A 19703-nucleotide genomic window follows, 5' to 3' on the forward strand; every position below is an offset into this window, starting at 1 on the left:
TATTATTATTACTGTAATAAATTATTGATTTCTTGGAAAACACAAACATAGAGAGAGAAATAGACATATAGAAATTGAAAACCACAGCTATGGATAAGGTGTCAATGATGGATAATCATCATCATCATCATCATCATCTTCATGAACAAAATAGGAAAAAAAACTAAATTTGTATTTTGTGTGTGTGTGTTATGATGATGATACTGATATGGTCATATTGAATAAATATTTGAGGAAATCAGACAAAAATGGACCAGAAAAAAACCAACTGGATTGACGAATAACGAACCACAACAGGAAATTGTCTTGTGCAAATATACAACATTTTAGCATCACCAACAGCACCAGTATCAATGGCTAATCAACAATCTGATCATCTACCGCTGTATATGAAACATGCACGCAATTAGATTTTTTTTTTTTTGGTTCTACTAAACAGAAGAAAGAAAAAACATGACCAGAATTTTGTTGAAGAAAGGAAAAATGATCTGATGAGACCGATATTTTTTATTTATTTATTTATTTTGGTTCTGTTTTTGACAATTGTTTGTCTGTATTTTTTTGTGAATAAAAAAAATTCTTTTTTTTTGCCATATCATCGATATTTTTTTTTGTTGATTCAATTTTTCGTGAAAATAAAAAAAAATTCATTCAATTTACTTGAATAATAAAATGTGAAACAATCTCGCCATCTATTGGACAAGAAGAATCAACATTTATTTTTGTGATACAAAAATAGATGGCAATGTATTCGGTTTTGGTTTTGGTTTTTTGATTTTGGATTTTGATTTTTTTTCCCCCTATAGATAACGTATTTCACCCATGAATAAATGTTGTCCAGTTGGTTTATGATGGATAAAAAACAAGAATGGATGATCGAATCGAAATTCGGGTACTGGTTCTTCCGATATACCAGAAGATGTTACCATAATAAAACCAAATGCAGCTGCAGCAACCGTACCTTCTTCATCGATCTTAATTTTGGCTTTATGTAGCATTTTTCCAATTGCAAATTGTTCATTGATAGTAATGCCAGTAAAATTTGCTTTACCCACTTCGAAAATATCTTCAATACCCATTGTTTGGATTTCTTTTTGTAATGAATCATATGTTGTGTCGAATTCCATTTTAGGTAAATGAACCACACAATATCCACCACCTTTTTTGTGGATTTTTTCCTGGATTTCTGTCATATTTAATGCTTTATGTAATTTCGCTAAATCAGCATCACGTTTACGTGGTAATATTCCAACAAATATTACTTTATAGCCTTTATATTCTAATAGAATCATATCGGCATCTAAATTATCAAGTGCATGATGACTGAGATATTCTTCTTTTCGCATAAATTGTACACGTCGTTGACGATCATTTTGGCCATAAAAAATATCTTCATGTGTTTGACTTTTTTCGAATGGTGATTCCCAGTTTCCTTTGAAATAAATAGCATTGAACAAACTGAATCGATCTGCCGGCCCGAGTGGCATGGTCAAAAATTGATCAATCATACCGTGTGTTCGATTTGAAATGAATTTATTAATCTTATTCATAGCTTCAACACCATTTTCGGCAAGATTTTCACGAATAATTTCACCATTAAAATGATTCTGTATAGCCATAAAATATTCGGGAATGATTTCAAAATTTTCAGCCATCAACATTAAATTACCAATTTCAATCGCCATATCATTGTTTATTATTTGACTTAATCGTTGATTCATCTGTTCAATAGTATCGATAACCTGGCAAGAATTTCGACGAATATCAATACATTCATCATAACCAATAATTTGTTGTAATTGTTGTTGTGAATTGCCACCACTGCCAGCATAAACCATGGCTAATGCCATCGCAATACTATATGGTGACAGAAATATTTGTCCTTGATCTTCACGATTTTTGGCTATTTCGTCCAATAGATTTAAACCAAAACGATTAGTTTGTTTGGATAAAATATTCACCACATCATCATCAGACAATATTGAGATTGGAAACCAAACGACACAGAACAAACAAATTGTTTTCAAATTGATTTTCATCTTCGACTTTTTTGATCGTATATTTGATCAATGAGAATAACAAACGATTTAATCGATTCAAAGTCAATATGTGCGTGTGTGTGTGTGTGTGTGTGTGTACAAAATGGCATTTTATATATACGAATATTCTAGCTATTTTCAATGGAAAAAAATGGAAGAAAAAAAATTCTTAGAAAAATGCATGAATGAGAGAAAAAAAGAGGAAATTTTTTTCTTCAATAAATGAATAATTCTGATCATTTGATGCTGATAAATGAATTTGACCCTGAATTGATTATTTTTTCATTTTCATCATCATCATCATGAATAATTATGATGCAAAAAAGCAAAAAAATTTTTTTAGTGTTTTTCAAAATCAAAAAAAAATCCTATAAATCAATTTGATTTATCGCTAATAGATAAAGACAAAAAATATGATGGTTGCTATGGATCGATTTATGAAATTTTTGGAAATCAATATTGATGAAACTTTTTCTCATTTTGTATACATCTACTGTTGCTAATAGGAACTAATACAGTGGTCATTCGATTAGAATTTGTGTAAAATTTTTTTTTTCAATTTTAAATTGCTATACTATATATAAACAAAATATATATCTACAGTGATAATTTGATTACAATTTTCAGCCAGAAATTTGCCATCAGATGGCAACATTAATAAATAACAATAGATTTTTTGAAGAATAAAAAAAATTTTTTTTTCCAAATAGACAATCAGTCTGAAACATCATGAAAATGATGATGATGATGATCATCATCATCATCATCATCATCAAGACCATCAGCACCGTCGTGTCATCGTCACATCATTATATCAAAAAACGACGACGACGACGAAGACAAAGTTCATGATGATGATGATGATGATGATGATGAACACAACCATCAAATGTGAACAAATATAATGTAAATGTAAATTCGATTAGAAATAAAAACAACAACAACAACACAAACATTTTGATGGTGATCATAATGTGACATAAATATTTTGACACTCAATCCATTCTGTGTATATCATCATCATTATCATGTCCAACGCCTTATTTTGATGGCTGCTAAATGGTCAATCATCATCATTATCATTATTATTAGAATGGCCCGCTTTTTTTACGGTCGATGATGATGGGGAAACGATTCAGAATTCTTTTTTTTTTCTTTGAATGACAAATGGATTGGATTTTTTTTTCGTTCTTAAATTCGATTCTAAAAATGGAAATTTAGACCAGAGATATTTTTGTTATTGGCATTGCTTGCAACGAACCAGATTTCTCTTGTTTTTGGTTATTAGACTCTTGACTTTTCATCGTTGATTGACCAAAAAAAAAAAAAAAAAATGATTGCAAATTCGTGAGTTTTTCTTTTTTTTCCATCGTGTTTGCAAATTTGTTCACTCTCTTTCCAAATCACGAACAAAGATGTCATCAAGTTTTGAACATATGAAAAAAAATTGATGAACCAGAAAATTGATGGATTGAATTGAAAAAAAACGAACATCTTCAAATTATTATGCTCAGATCAATAAAATGGTAAACAAACAAACAAATATACCAATATATTGATGGTCACGGTAATCGGGTTTTTTTCCCACTACACAACAACAAAACCAAACTAAACAATTTTCAATACGAAAAATAAATAAATAAATAAATATCTGATCAATGTCCGAAGATAATCAATCATTGAGAATTAATGATAATGCCTCTTGTCGTTGTTTTTGTCACCATCATCATCATCATCATCATCATTATCAACAACAACAACAATTTTCCTGTGTGTGTGTGTGAGATGTGTGAAAATATTTATTATCATTATTGTGTCACATCAAACAAAACAAAACAAAACAAAAAAAAACGCGTGAACAGTCACAAGAAAAAAAAAATTTTTTTTTTTTTGAATAAACAAACAAACGAAAATCTAGAACAAAGAAAAGAAATGAACATTTACTTTTTTTTCCATCATTCTAGATGGATAGAAAGATAAATATAGAGATAGCGAGCTAGTGATGATTTTATAATGCACCAGGATCATCATCATCATCATCATCATCGCCATTATTATGGATCATCAGAAAAAAAGGCGATTTTACAATTCAATTGTAAAATCGCCTTGTGATACGATTTTTTTTTTTTTTTGAATATCAATGTAGATTATCCATCAGAAGCGAATGATTTTTTTTTTCGTTGTTGTTGTTGTTGTTGAAAAAGGTGTAAATTTTTTTTTCTGATGAATCGGGTGTAAAAAAAAAATTTTTTTTCCTAATGATGATAATGATGATGATGATGATGATGGAAACCCAGTAAATCCAAATGATGATGAATAGATGGACAGAAAGCAAGAGAGCAAGAGAAATAAAATTCGGCCAAGATGTCGCAAACAAACAAACAAACATCAATTTCTTTGTCATTTGGATACTTTCTTTCTTTCATCTGTTGGTTGTGATGATGATGATGATGATGATGATGATAATGATGTCAATGTGCGATTTATGGATCTCTATATGTACCATAACCACCATCATCATCATCATCATCGAGATGATGGATCGGATATCTTTATTTGATGAAGAAAAAAAAAATTTCCGAAAATTTTTGAATTTTCTGAATTCTGAATGAAAAGTTTGAGAGAAATTTTCCACCGGTTGAATTAAGAAAAATGACACACAAAGTGAATGTGTTTGTGTGTTTGTGTCTGATGATGAATTATATGGAAATTTTAATGGTCCGAATTATCATGAATTTTTTTTTCATCATTTTTTTTCAGCTTAAAAAAAATTTTAAATTTCATTTTTCTACAATCAAAATGAAGAAAAAAAAACAATAAAATTCCCAATGAATGATGATTGAATTGTTTGAAAAGCTCAAATTTCATTCGCTATATAGACAAAAAAAAAATTTTTTTGCCCATTGTGTTAATGGTTTCGGGAATGAATAATGAATTTTCGGCCATGTATAATGATAATAACATTCATATAATTCAATTTTCAATCTGTCATCAATTCGATGATTTTTTTATTGCAAAATTTCAATCAACCACACAAAAAATCAACGAAAAATAAAAATTTAATAGCTCATCAAACACGATGAATGTCAAGTGAATTGGCAAAACAAAAAAAAATTTTCGTCATTTACATGAAATAAGAATTTATTTTTACAAAAAAAAAAAAAAAAAAATGATCACGAAATAAATCGATCATTTGCCATCATCATTTGGAAATATATGTACAAGTTATAAAGTCATTGTCGTCGTCATGATGATATAGTGATTGATGGCAAAATGTTTATCTTTTCGTTTATTTTTGGTCAGCCAGTAAAATCCAAAAAAAAAAAAAAATCGAAAAAGAATTTTGTATTTTGAGTGAAGAAGTGGACAAATGTTTTGAATGGAAAAAAAATATATTCTTTTTTTTTGCTACATTTCTCGCTTTACTGATGTCATTAGCTATGGTCATTTTTATGGTCACATAGGGTCATTCAACGATAAATGATGACGATGGTGATGGTGATGGTGATGGTGATGATGATGATCAAATTCAGATTAGATTTCCAGTTTGAATAACTTATCAGATCTTATCATTATCATTCACCAAATGATGATGATGATTAAGATGCCAAAAAAATAAAATAAAATAAAATGAAAAGTAAAATTGTAAAAAAAAAATGAAAAAGAAATTTTGTCAACACTTTTATTTTTCATCAATAATTTCATCTACTACTAATGACAAATAAAATAAAATAAAAATTGGTTCATGGGTCAATAACACACGAACGCACTCACACACACACACACAAAAAAAAAAATATTGAAAACAATTGATTTCTCCAACTTTATTTTATTTGATAAATTCAAAAATAACCATCATTTCATCACCATTATCATTATTTTGGTAGGAAAAAAAAATTCCACCACAATAACAAAAAAAAAATAAGGTGCAATGATCGATAATCGATAATAATTGTAATAAAACGGGAAAAAAATCAATCAGATAATTTGTAATAAGTAATAGGATCGATAACAACAACAACAACAACAACAACGGAAAAAGTCTCTCCGGGTTGGTCACGCAATTTTGATGATTTTTATAACAACAACAACAAAAATGCATAAATTAATATAATCAGAAAAATGGTTGGTCAGTCAGTAAGTGTGTGTGACCAATCAAGATGAAAGTAAAAATTTTTTTTTTTAATTTAAAAAAAAAAATTTCTTGTTGAAACGACGACAATGACAACGAAGTTTCATAATTGTCATTCGTTGTTGTTGTTGTTCGTTGTGGATGATGGACACTTTAATTGATGGATGTAAGACATCTACATGAACATCTATGAATTAAAATCATTCAATCAAATTTTCACAACAACAACAAAATGAAAATAAAAAATAAAAATAAAAATAGAAGAAAAAAAACACATTATCACATTGTTCACAGACACCAGATTCATTCACCCAACCTATATATCAAAAGTATCCAAAGGATACGGTCTTTTTTTGTTTTCATAATTTTTTTTTTTACTGATTGATTGATTGATTTGTTGATTATTATTACAAATGAAAATGGAAAGGAAATTCAGCTTTGTGGTTTCCATACACACACACAGAGACATTCATCTTAGACACAATTCGATACTCTCGATCATTGTCAGCCAGTCAGTCAGTCAGCCAGCCAGCAGAAGCTCAATATATAATTATAAATTTTGTAAAGCAAAAATAAGAAAAAAAAACGATGCGTCCGGTTTTTTTTTAATTCAATTCACAAATTTTTCATTCATTCATTCATTCATTATCTTATTCAATCCATACATGGACAATACAACATTTGATTCGAATTTATTTTTTTTTGCAATTCTTAAATTTCAATCGTATTACAATCATGTTTCAAATGAAAAAAAATCCATCCATTCAAAGTAACAAAAAATTCAAAGGTCAACAGGTGGCGCCGTCATCGTCATGATCATCATTTAATGGAAAAAAAAAATGAAAATCCTACACACACACACACAGACAATTGTGATGATGACAATAATAATAATGGCCATATATACTAAATATATATCTAGATCAAATAAAGAAAAAATTTTTTTTTTGTTTAAAAACTTTCGCAAAAAAAAGATAGTTTTAGGGATCATTATCATCATCATCATGATGCACAGTTTTTGCTCGCAAAAAAAATGATAAAGAAACGGATAAATAATCGGATCTAAAAATATTTGATCTGGTTTGAAACAAAAGCCGAAAATATATTCAACACACACACACACATTTTAAAGGCGTTGATCATCATCAAATGATGACAATGACCATTTAGCAGTTTCTAAAAAAATAATGTAATGTAATGTAATCAAGAGAAATTGTCAAAAAATTTTTGGATTTTTTTCAAAATTCACAAATCAATCAATCAATATGAAAAATAAAATTATTCATACATACATTGCATATGATTGAATTGAATGAATCTTGTGAGAAAAAACGATAATTTCAACGATGATGATCAGTAGTGACAATTTATGATGATACATATGTTGATTTTGATCTATTTTTTTTTTTTTTACTCTTGATGATTGATCTTTATATCGGTATATATTTTGTCATCATTATCGAATCATCATATACGATGTGATGTGATATAACACACAACAACAACAACAACAACGAGGCCAACAACAACAACAATGCCATTTTATTTGGTTTGTTTTTTTTCATAACAAGTTTTCAGGTATATATTCAATCTATGATGATGATGATGATGATGATCGATTCGATCCATCACGTTGTATACATATGTATGTATGACAGTTAAAATGTATCCAGAAGAAGAAGAAGAAGAAGAAGAAAAAAAAACAATAATTTCTACACCATATGTACATGAACACAAAATCAAAAATCAAAAAAATCAAAAAAAAAAAAAAAATCAAAAAAAAAAAAAATCAAATCAAATCAAAATCACCATTATATATAATCATAATCATGGTGTGTGTGTGTATATGGTGAAGCAAAATAAGAAAAAAAAAATAGGCCACATAAAGAAAAGAAAAGAAGATTCAAAACATTTCTGTTGTAACAACCAAATGATGGTGGTTGTGGTGATTTTTTTTTTTTTTTTTTTTTGAAAAAAAACCCAATATTGATGATGATGATGATGAAGTAAATTATTATTGTTGTTGTTGTTGTCGTTGTTGTTGTTGTACATTATGGAATCGATCATCATCTTCATCTTCAGCTTTTCTTCTTTTTTTTTTGAAAAAAATGATGCTTTTTGTTTGACCCATCACACACGCACACGCACACACACACACACACACACTTTTTTTCCATTATTTATTGCCAACAAACTTCAGTGTTTTGTAATAGCAAGTAAGTGACTGAGTGAGTGAGTAATTGAGTTGAGTTGATTTGATTTTTGTTTTGATTGATTGATTAGTGTATGTGTGTGTGTGTGTGTTTGAATCATTTTTTGCTAATATTTTTTGGTTATTGGAAATTGATCATTATTTAAACATTAATCAATCAATCGATCGTTCGATTTTTTTTTCATTATTTATTTTGGCGCCAAATTTCATTTACATTTAATTAGTAGTAGTAGAGAGAGAGAGAATTTGGTCGTTTTCTTGATTTATTTGAATCCAAAATGTTTGTTTATCTTTGATTTTTTTTTTTGAAAAATTTGGAAAGAGAATCGTTTTCTTTGTAAATACAAAAAAAAAAAAAAATAAGAGAGAAACGCACAAACATCAATAGATGGATAATAAAGAGAGAGAGAGAGAGAAAAAGAAGCTTAAATATTTCGGGATTTTTTTTTCATTTTTCCACTTTTCGGTTATTGTATATCTATCTATCTTCTGGTTACTGTTGTCGTTGTAGTCGTCGATGAAAGAGATACTTTATTTATAAAAATGGTTATCAATGTAAAAAATTTGATCATTTCATTTGTGTCAATCAATTTGGTTTAATCGGATATTTTTCTTTTCGTTCATCTTTTTCTGTTTTTTGTTGTTGTTGTTGTTGTTGTTGTATTTACAATCGAAATTAAAAAATGAAAATTCCGAAGAAAAAATGATCATCATCATCGTCATGTTTTAGAATACTGAATTATTCTGATTTCTGGCCAAAAGAAAAAAAAACGGTCATTTTCTGCTACTAAAATAAATTGAACACGAAAATAGAGATAGAAATATATATTATATATATACAGTTTAAGTGTTTTGTGTTTTCTGATACTTTCAAACAAAATGGCGGCCAAAAATTATTTAAAATTTTTATTATTTTCCACTTTATTGTGTTTTACACAACAACAACATCAACAACAACAAAATCAATTAAAAATTGATCCATTTATCAAACGTATTCTAACAACAACAGCAAATGGTGATAATAGTGGTGGTTCACGTTTTGATCTAATGATTGAACCACATGTATCGAATGTTGAAATGTTACATTCACCATCACCATCACTATCATCATCACAACAACAACAACAGCAGCAGCAGCAGCAGCAACAAGAATCAAGTGATAATTTAGATGAACAAAATTCAACAATGACAAATAATAATGTATTTCAACCGTTATCATCATCATCATCAACATGGTCACAGAATTTCAATGATAATCAAATCAACACAAATTCATCACTAATAACAGCAAATATATCGGCAACACCAATATCAACTGATTCATTTAGCCATTGGAATCCATCACCAATAATCAATACAAAGCCATTAACATTTACACGTTATGCATTATTTGATTCATTTTATGATCAACCATCGTCATCAACAAATAACCATTCACTAATTAGACGTAGAAGAATATGGTCAGATACAACATTAGAATCTGATGAATCGGACAATGATTTACAGATGATGAAAATTCTACCATCACCACCATCACCATCATCATCATCATCATCAATATCATTAGCAACACCGCCAACAAATAATCATTTTAGTTTGATGATAAAATCACCACAATCATCATTATCAACATCAACAACAAGTTATCCAAAAGAAACAATATTTGATGATGATGATCATGAAAATGATGATGATGATTCACGTGATGATATGAATCTTGATTATGATATTGATGATATGACACGTGTTACAAATGAAGATAACAGTGGTCCAAATAATAGTGATGAAATTAATGAAAATGATGATAGTAATGGTGAAGATGGTCAACAACAACAACAACAACGACAACAAAAACATCATCATCGTCCATCATCTATACGCATTATGGCAACAAGAAATGGATCATTATTTGGTATGGTGAATGCAGCAAATGATGAAAATTCATTAAATAATGGTGATGGTGATCTGCTGAATTCATCTGGATCAACATCGAATCAAAATTTCATAATTCCGGATCAAATTATGCCATATTTGAATGCATATTCAACACATTTGAATTCAGAAATTGGTAAATCATCATCACCATCTATGGCCAATGTTAAACCAATTAATGGTAATAATGACGATGTTTTCATTGTTCATCATCAACATCATTATCCACCAATGTTTATGAATAGTGAATCGGTCACTGGTAGTTCATCAATGACATCCGGATCAATGATACAGCCAAATCATCATCACGCAAATGTTCTATCACCGGCAACACAAACACCATTTAGACCGATGAAAAATCGACATAAAGTGAATAGAAAAAAATCGAAAAAATTACAAATCGTTTATATCAAGGTAAATTCATTGAAAATTGTTTTTTTACATTTTCAAATCAAATGATCATTGTTTGTATTTTTTTTTCAATCTACAAGAGAGATGATTGAAAATTCTGATTCAAATGAATCAAATCAAAGTCATCATTATAAATAGAGATTTATATTTTTGAGAAATTCAAATTTCAATTCTGAACGTACATGAAAAATGAAATGATCATTTGCTTTGATTTTTTGTTTCATTTAAGAAAATTAAAATTGATGATTTATTTCGAATTTCAAAAATTCTTTTTTTTTCATTATAGGTACCATTATTGAATCTAATGGATGGCTCAACAACAACAACAACGACAACAACAAAATCCGATGCTGCATCATCAACAAAACATTCATCAATGGAAATTGATGATATCGATGATGGTAATAATAATAATAATAATAGTGGTAGTCAAGAAGATTTAAATGAAATGGCAATATTAACATCGATGAAAAATATGGCAAAAACGACAACCACAACGACGACAACAACAACAACACCTAGACCAGAATCATTAAATAAAAGAGAACATTCTACATCATTATCGTCGATACAAAAAACAATTATCGATGAAGAGCCAATAGATATCGATTTGAATCAACAAACACGTAATGAAAATGGTGGTGGTGGTGGTGGTAATAATAAACAACAGCCACCAACATCAGCAAATCTAATGGATTTAAATGATCGTTTCTATTATTTTATGATGAATAAAATGAAAAATTTTACAACATCAAATAATAATAATGGCGGTGCTGGTGATGAAACAATAATGATGAATACTACTGTTGCTGTTGATGATGAAAATGATAATTATTTGATGATAAAATCCAAATCAAAACCAACAACAACAACAACAACTGTTGAACAACAACATTATCAATCGGAAGCAATACCAGTATCGAAACATCATTATGAAATTTATCATAATAATAATAATAATGAGAAAGATTCATTATTGCTAAATGAACGTGATAATATAAATACAAATTCCATTTATATGGATACAGGATTCGGTGATAAAGATGCAAATGCATCGACAACATATCAATCATCATTAGAGCCATTACTTTATCATTATACACCTGGTAGTAATAATTCATGGCCACCGGAAAAAAGTCTTGGCATATTGCCAATACTTATACAGATTGAAGATAAAAAATCGGATAATGAAATAATTGATGGTACTAGTAATAACAATAATAATAATAATAATGGCCAACAACAACAAAATTCTGTTGATTATCGAAATAATAATAATATGATGATGATGACGATGCAAGAAAGACTTTATGGACAGCCAATGAATATTATTAATAATCAAAATAATGATTGGTCACAACGAGAAAATGGTAATGGTGTTGGTGCTGTAAATCATAATAATCAATGGCCAGTTGTTAATAATAAACAACAACAACAACCACCACAACATCCAGCACGTAATGTTATTTTCCATAATAATAAACCAACATCATTAGCTATTAATCCAAGTGCAACAAATTTATATCCGGATTATCATCATCATCATCATTATAATAATAATAATCAAAATTTGCATACAAACAATAATCGTTTACGTTTTAGTCCATTTGGTCCATCATCATATATAGATGATGAACAGAATTTAATGAACATGATCGGCAATAATGGTGTTCATCCGATAGCTACAACAACAGCTGCCAATAATAAATTCTTGAATCCAATATATCCAAGTGCATCGGATGCACATTTAAATTATTATGGTCCAATCATACAAGCAACAAGAGCGCCACCACTTCTTCCTCCTACAGCAGCAGCAGCAGCAGCAGCAACAGCAACAACAATACCGCTTACACCATCTCCATCAATAATAAATGTAAATCATTTATTAGGTGCCACAAATACGAATCCAAATACAAATTTCAATTATCGTTTATTAGAATATTGGCTATTACGTAACCAATTGTCAAAAACACCATCATCGATAAATGCAAATATAAATCATATGAATCGTATGAAAATTAATCAAGATCTTTTAGCGGCTATGCAAACAAAATTATTTGCACCAAAAACAACAACATCATCGGCGGCCACAACAACATTACCAATTGAATTGGAACAAATTTATTTTTCACAAAACAATTATCCTGGTTATACATATGGTGATTTTATGAAAATGCCCGATAAATATAAGGATGCTATTTTACGATCCAAATTATTGGCACCTTTAACAGCAACAGCAACAACAACATCATCGATGATAAATCCATTGGATGTATCGACAAAAGATTTAGCAACATTGGCTTCATTCATTTGGCAGCAGCAGCACCAACAACAACAACAACAACAAACGACAACCGGCAACAATAAAGAATCAAACAAGAATAATAAAAATGGCAACAACAATAATTTAAATAATAAAAAACGTACACGATCATCATTGAAAACGGCATTGGCTAAACAATTTTCATTGAGTGGATTAACATCTAGCAATGATGGTGGCAGTGGAACAATAATAAATACTGGTAATAATAATGATAAAAGAATGATTAAAGATGATTCTTCATCAACAATAACAACTGATAATAATAATAATAACGGTAATGGTAGTTTAATGGATAAACGTAAAAAATCACGAAGAAATTTAACAAAATTTGGTCTATTTGGTTGAGATAGATAGATAGAAAATGAATTTTCATCAGCCAAAAAAATCTCTCATTCATCATCATCATCATCATCAATTATTACGTGTAATAATTTGTATTTTGTTTCTCTCTCACTCTATCTCAATACTTCAAAACACACACAGACAAAAAAAAAAAACAACAACCAAATCAATTTTACAGCAAAACAGAAAACAAACAAACAAAAAACAACAAAAAAAAACCAAAATAAAAACATATTTCACACGAAAAAAAAACTTGAATAATTTATTTTGAAAATCAGCAAATCAAAAGCCACGCACACGCACACACCCATTAGGCACTAATAAGTTTTCTTTCTTTTTTTTTGTTTTCAATTATCTCATTTCACTTTCATTCGTCCATTCATTCATTCATTGATATCAGAAAAAAATTAGCAAATTTTCATTTTACTTGCGTTTTTGTTTCTATTTTTAAAACAACAAATTGAATGGAAATTTCTCTTCTTCTTCTTTTTTTTTAATTAATTAAAAATCGTTTTTTTTCGGCGACGTTTTTTTTTATTTAAACAAATTTGATGAATAATAATAATCTGTTCGTGTGTGTGTGTCCAAATGTGATTATTTAAAATTGATTGATCGATTGATTAGGAATTACTTGAATTTGCGTGTGTGTGTGTGTGTGTATGTATTGGTTGGTGGGTGGTTGATTAGTTGGCGGTAAAGAGAATACAATAATTAAGATAAGATATAAATATAATTTGTTCATATATTGAATAATCAATCAATTAATTAATTAATTGATTGATTGATTGAATGGATAATTTTGATTGTTTTTTTTTTGACTCGATCATGGTCCAAATATCATTGATTGGATTTTTATTCAACAAAAACATCAGAAAATGCTAATGCCGTAACTGCTTTTTGATGGCCACTATATTCACGTGTCATTTGACCACTATAAACTGACCATAATCGTACATAATGATCGGATGATGCTAATAATTTAAATTAAATGTTAAAACAAAACAATGGAAAATGGAAAAAGTGAAAAATTCAATTCAATTTTCAATCTATTTTTACTACTTACCAGTGAAAACATATTGTGAATCGGCTGAGAATGCTAAATCCCAGACCCATTTTTGATTTGGCCGTTTCAACGTTTGAAATGGTGTTATCTGTTCGGTTAATGACCATTCATTTTTTTGTTTTTTCTTTACTCTACGTTCACTATTACCACCACCATTATTATTATCATCAGATTCACCGCCACCATTTTCATAATGGTCATTATCATCAATAAAATTATTATTATTGTTGTGATTTGAAAGATTCGGTAAACCATTTGTCAATTTTTCTTTTTTAAAACAATCACATGAACAACAACAATCAGAATTTTGTTGTTGATTTATCTGATTATTATTATGATTACGATGTTTACTATTACTACGACTACTTGAATTACTAAGGCTATTTGTTGCTGATATACTTCTTTTCGTCGTCATTTGTTTTCCAATATAATTTTTTTTATTATTTTCAATTTTTGGCGGTTTCACAATATCACCACTACCATCATCATCATCATCATCATCATCATCATCCTCATCGACTTCATCATCATCGTCATCATCATCTAAATCTTCATCATCATCTTCATCTTCATCGTCAGTTTTCATTTCAAATGAATAATGTCCTTCTGTTTGTTGATCATCATTAGCATCAGCATCATCATCTGATTCATCATCATCAACATCATCATCATCATCATCATCATGATGACCATTATCAGGATGACCATTATCAGGATGACCATTATCATTACGATTAATTTCATCATCATATTCACAATCAAAATCACTATCGACTAGTTTTAATTCTTTAATTATATTCAAAAATTCTTCATCTTCTTGTCGTTCCAATGTGAATATATCAGTAATATTACCATTATTACCATTGCCAGTACCACCATTATGTATACTGATATCTTCCAATTTATTAAATAATTCATTATAATCATTGTCCAAATATTTTGTATAAACCGATTGATATAATTGATTACCACCACCAAATTGTGAATGATGAAAATTATGATGATGATGGTGGTGGTGGTGATGATTTTGATTATGATGATAATTGTTTTGTTGTTGATATCTATAATATTGTTTCAAATCATTCAATGATGATTGCATACTATCACCAAATATTCCATTTTTTGTTTTAATCATTGAATTATGATTATTCAATGATGTTCGTACTGGTGCTATTTAATAAAACAAAACAAATAAATTAGTAAATAGTAAATTAGTGATATGAGACATTACACTTACAATTCAATGGATCAGTACTGGATAATCTTCCGGATCCGGCCACAGAATTTTTCTCCTTACCATTTACAACATAAAAACTTGATTGTCGCGTTGTATTTATATTTCTTCGTAAAATATTATTTAATGATCGATCTCGATAAGCACAAAGTGCACATCCATTAGCACTTAATCGACCATTATTATTATTATTATTATTATGATTATTATTGTTGTTGCTGTTGTTGTTGTTGTTGTTTACATATTTACAACATGTATTTCGATTACTTGCATTACATGTATGATTATGACGACGACGTTTCAGATAACAACGTGGTGGTTTTTGTGGTTTAATCTTTTTCCATGGAAATAGTCGTGCAAGAAATGGTGCACCAAGCATTGCTACAGCAGCTGGATCAAATTCCGTACCAGCACCATCATCTGTATTATGCCATAGATCTTTATAGCGGATAAATTGTTCATATGTAACGGCATTTGTTTGTGATTTAGGTTTTTGATTTGCTTTCAATTCGGATGGATCATCAATTTGAATCGTATTGGTTGAATTTACAATAGATAAATCTGATGTACGCCAAAATTTTACTGTAGTATCAGCCGATGATGTGGCCAACAATGTTGAATCAGGTGAAAAACAACATTTTAGACCATATTTATCATGTGCTTGAAATATGAGTCTACGATGTAGATAGCCACTGGCAGTCATTTCACCATTTTTCTCTTCAAGCATTTCTGGTGGTAGAAAACTTGTATTACGAAATATATAACATTTACCTAATGTATCGATGGCGGCCAATAATCTACATTCTTTATCATATGCAATATGTTGAATAAAACCATCATTAGTAACAAATAACCGTTGTAATTGATCATTCTGTAGATTCCATATCCAAATTGAACCACTTTGATCAGCTATATAGATTTCAATTTCATTTGGATGTAAAAATAATGAATTTATTGGTGTTTTTAGGCCACAATGTCTTTGACATGTTAATCTTCGGGAACGTATATCCCAAATACGTGCATAAAAATCTTCACCACCTGTATACATGAATGTGGTGTTTGGACTGAATCCAATGCTTGAAACATTTCTTTTTATTACAGAACAAAAAAATATTCAATTTGTTTCAATGAAAAAAAAAATAAATAAATAACTTACTTGGAAATGCCTTCAAAATTAATCAAAGGTGTACTTGCATTGGATTGAACATCATAAAGACGGATATGTTGAAAACCAGCCGATGCTAATAGTTCACGTGTAGGCGTTATAGCCAATGCATTTACATGTGAATTATCCGGATTCTGTATTGATTTATCACAAAATCCTTTATCCACATTCCACATACGAATAGTATTATCATAACCACCGGATGCTAAAATTAATTGATTAGATGGCTGATAATTCTGTTGTGCTGCTGCCTGATGTTGTTGTATCATTTGTTGATACGTATGACGTGTATCGACTTTTTGCATGATTATTAATTATAATTTTTATTGATTATTGATTGAATTTATCAATAGAAATTTGAAACCATTTCCGTTCCACTGTGAAATTTAAGCCAAAAAAAAAATTTTTTTCGAAATAAAATCTTAAAGAAAAAAAAATAATGGAAAAAAAATTTCGATTGTTTAATTCAAGAAAAACAAACTTGGAAAAAAAAGAGAGAAATAAAGAAACAAAACCAATGCGTTAGTTTCGTATATCATCGTCATCATCATCATTGTTATGGTTTTTTTTAATGTTTACTACCACTACTACAAAAGTATTTTTTATTTTTTTTTGTATTGGTCACAATTGAAACTTAACCCTCAATACTATTCGAATGAATCACATTATGACCATATAGCCAAATTAAAAAGCTTTGGTCACAATATTTTTTTATTTTTCAATATTTGAATTAGCCGTTCATAAAGTTTGTTACAATAATAGAAGCATTGTTTTATGCGTGACATGCAAAAAAAAAAAAAAATCAAATGAATGATTTGGGCTTTAGCCAAATAAATGAAAAAAAAACGACAACAACAACAACAATTTTCATGATCGTCATCATTTCGTCATTATTATACTCTTTCGCTATTTTTTTTAGCTGCTCATTTTTGTTTCTATTAATCATCATTGAACAACAGAAAAAAAAACATCAACTTCGATATATTAACATTCAATCATACACCGGGTGCGTGTGTTTGTCAGTGTCTTGTGTCTGTGTGTGAGAAAAAATTGAAAAATCATCATATACAAAAAAAAAAGATAAATTGAACCGGATCATATATTCCCAGAAAATTAGAGTTTCAACCCAATTTGTTTTTTCTTTGCCCGTAAGTAGTTTTTGTTCGTTTTCGTTACATGACATTCATTCAATTCGATTTGTTTTTCTCCACTCCAGTATCTTCAACAATCATATCATCGACGAGTGAAATAGTGTGTTGTGGTGGTACTATTGAACCTAAAACAAGACAAAACGAGACAAAAATTTCAAATATTTTGAAACCAAAGAATCCAAAATAATAATAATAATAATATTCATCAACCATGTCACTTCAATGGACATTGATTGCAACATTTCTTTACGTGGAAATTGCATTGATTGTTTTAATGTTATTGTCGATTATTAAACCACGATTGTAAGTGTTGATTTGGATGAAATTTTTTTTTCTTTATTTTTTTTAATTTTATTTCATTCACAATAATAGTTGGCGATCATTTTTTCAATCTCGTTTTATGACCGTAGTGGCGGCACAATCAAATCTTTATCTGGTTGCATTTATCGGTGTTTTACTCTTGTTTTTTGTTGGTAATTTTTTTTCTCGTGTTTTTTCAAATTGAATTACAAACAATTTTTTTTCGTCTATGATTTTCTTAGAATCGGTTCGAGAATTTCATAAATATTCAAGTAAATTGAATACAAATGATCGTATGTATGTTGGATCATCGGCATTTTATGAAGATCAGATGCGTGTATTTCGTGGTCAACGAAATTTTTACATTTCTGGTTTTGCCTTGCTCTGTGTATTCATTATAAAACGTTTAATACGATTGTTTGGTGAAATGGCACAATTGAAAGCCGAATCAGAAGCATCCATTCGTCAGGCACGTAATGCAGCCGAATTGGCAAGCCAAACATTATCGGCTTCAACGAAAACAACAACCACAACAAATAATGATCAACAACAGATTCCATTGGAAAAAGAAAATGCTGCATTAAAAGAAACGATTGATGAATTGGAAAAAAAATTGAAAAAAGCTCAAACCGATCTAAAAGCAATGGAAAGACAATCGGTCAATACAAATAAAGCGTTTGATGAAATGGCTGAAAAATTGGCACGTTATGAGGTAATGATAACCAATAATGGTGATGGTCAATTCTAAAATTTAATTTTTTTTTCTTTCTCCATCCCCCCCTTCCAAAAAAAACATCACACAGGCATCGGCCGATTCACGTAAAGATAAATGAGATGAATCAAATGAATTTGAAAATTTTAATTTCCAATCTTGTAATTTGATTTGATTTTTGAAAAAAAAAATTTAAAACCAAGAATTAAAATTTCATTTCTCTCTTTTACACCCACACACACACACACACACATTTGATATACTGTTGTAATTGTAATTTACGAATTTTTCAATAATTTCGGAAATAAAAATCAAAAAAAAAAAAAAAATTTGATCGACAAACAAACAAACGTTGCTGACTTTTTAATGCATCAAAAAAAAAAAAAAAAAAAGTGACCAGATTGTCTTGTCGGTGTGTGTGTGTGTGTGTTTGTATCATGTCATCAACACACTGAGAAGAGAAAATGAACCATATGAGCCAACCCTAGCTAGCTAGATTAAAACTATAAACTACCAAAATAGTCAAATGTTTTATAGCAGAAAAAAAGGAGGATAAAATAGCAAGTTTTAGGTGCGGCAAATGTCACCCAAACGATAAAGTTGACATATACACACATACACACACACTTACTAGGGTTTCAGGGTGACACACACACACAGTCACAATATGTGTGTGCGTTTAGTGCC

At 29.2% G+C, this 19703-nt stretch overlaps 4 protein-coding genes across 4 annotated transcripts; 2 read left to right on the forward strand and 2 right to left on the reverse strand.

The window, feature by feature from the left end:
* Window positions 1–463: 463 nt before the first annotated feature.
* On the reverse strand, window positions 464–8216 carry LOC124500070 (iripin-8). The gene is made up of 2 exons (XM_075731075.1): window positions 7464–8216; window positions 464–2171 (listed from the first exon to the last, which is right to left on the reverse strand). The coding sequence occupies exon 2, from the start codon at window positions 2037–2039 to the stop codon at window positions 801–803; it is 1239 nt and encodes a 412-aa protein (XP_075587190.1). The 5' UTR covers window positions 2040–2171; window positions 7464–8216; the 3' UTR covers window positions 464–800.
* Window positions 8217–8984: 768 nt separating this feature from the next.
* On the forward strand, window positions 8985–13756 carry LOC124498763 (uncharacterized). Its single transcript, XM_075731074.1, has 2 exons — window positions 8985–10729; window positions 11013–13756. Exons 1-2 carry the CDS (start codon window positions 9263–9265, stop codon window positions 13392–13394), a joined length of 3849 nt encoding a protein of 1282 aa, XP_075587189.1. The 5' UTR covers window positions 8985–9262; the 3' UTR covers window positions 13395–13756.
* A 146-nt stretch (window positions 13757–13902) lies between these two features.
* Window positions 13903–17390, reverse strand: Lst8 (MTOR associated protein, LST8). The gene is made up of 4 exons (XM_075731546.1): window positions 16845–17390; window positions 15692–16776; window positions 14455–15624; window positions 13903–14362 (listed from the first exon to the last, which is right to left on the reverse strand). The coding sequence occupies exons 1-4, from the start codon at window positions 17156–17158 to the stop codon at window positions 14244–14246; spliced, it is 2688 nt and encodes an 895-aa protein (XP_075587661.1). The 5' UTR covers window positions 17159–17390; the 3' UTR covers window positions 13903–14243.
* Window positions 17391–17685: 295 nt separating this feature from the next.
* Window positions 17686–19366, forward strand: LOC124500006 (B-cell receptor-associated protein 29). The gene is made up of 5 exons (XM_047064023.2): window positions 17686–18001; window positions 18070–18307; window positions 18377–18477; window positions 18547–19016; window positions 19108–19366. Exons 2-5 carry the CDS (start codon window positions 18216–18218, stop codon window positions 19135–19137), a joined length of 693 nt encoding a protein of 230 aa, XP_046919979.1. The 5' UTR covers window positions 17686–18001; window positions 18070–18215; the 3' UTR covers window positions 19138–19366.
* The last annotated feature ends 337 nt before the right edge of the window (window positions 19367–19703 follow it).

The sequence above is a fragment of the Dermatophagoides farinae genome, chromosome 5 (assembly GCF_024713945.1).
Source record: "Dermatophagoides farinae isolate YC_2012a chromosome 5, ASM2471394v1, whole genome shotgun sequence".
NCBI lineage: Eukaryota > Metazoa > Arthropoda > Arachnida > Sarcoptiformes > Pyroglyphidae > Dermatophagoides > Dermatophagoides farinae.

What these genes read in the sequence shown, in the direction of transcription:
- LOC124500070 (XM_075731075.1), bottom strand. Translation starts at nt 2,039, where the DNA reads ATGAAAATCAATTTGAAAACAATTTGTTTGTTCTGTGTCGTTTGGTTT.
- LOC124498763 (XM_075731074.1), top strand. Translation starts at nt 9,263, where the DNA reads ATGGCGGCCAAAAATTATTTAAAATTTTTATTATTTTCCACTTTATTG. An exon ending in TACAAATCGTTTATATCAAG is followed by an intron (nt 10,730 to 11,012) that starts GTAAATTCATTG and finishes TTTTCATTATAG; the next exon opens with GTACCATTATTGAATCTAAT.
- Lst8 (XM_075731546.1), bottom strand. Translation starts at nt 17,158, where the DNA reads ATGCAAAAAGTCGATACACGTCATACGTATCAACAAATGATACAACAA. An exon ending in CAGTACTGATCCATTGAATT is followed by an intron (nt 15,625 to 15,691) that starts GTAAGTGTAATG and finishes TTTATTAAATAG; the next exon opens with CACCAGTACGAACATCATTG. An exon ending in TTCACAATATGTTTTCACTG is followed by an intron (nt 14,363 to 14,454) that starts GTAAGTAGTAAA and finishes TTAAATTATTAG; the next exon opens with CATCATCCGATCATTATGTA.
- LOC124500006 (XM_047064023.2), top strand. Translation starts at nt 18,216, where the DNA reads ATGTCACTTCAATGGACATTGATTGCAACATTTCTTTACGTGGAAATT. An exon ending in TCGATTATTAAACCACGATT is followed by an intron (nt 18,308 to 18,376) that starts GTAAGTGTTGAT and finishes TCACAATAATAG; the next exon opens with TTGGCGATCATTTTTTCAAT. An exon ending in TTTACTCTTGTTTTTTGTTG is followed by an intron (nt 18,478 to 18,546) that starts GTAATTTTTTTT and finishes TGATTTTCTTAG; the next exon opens with AATCGGTTCGAGAATTTCAT.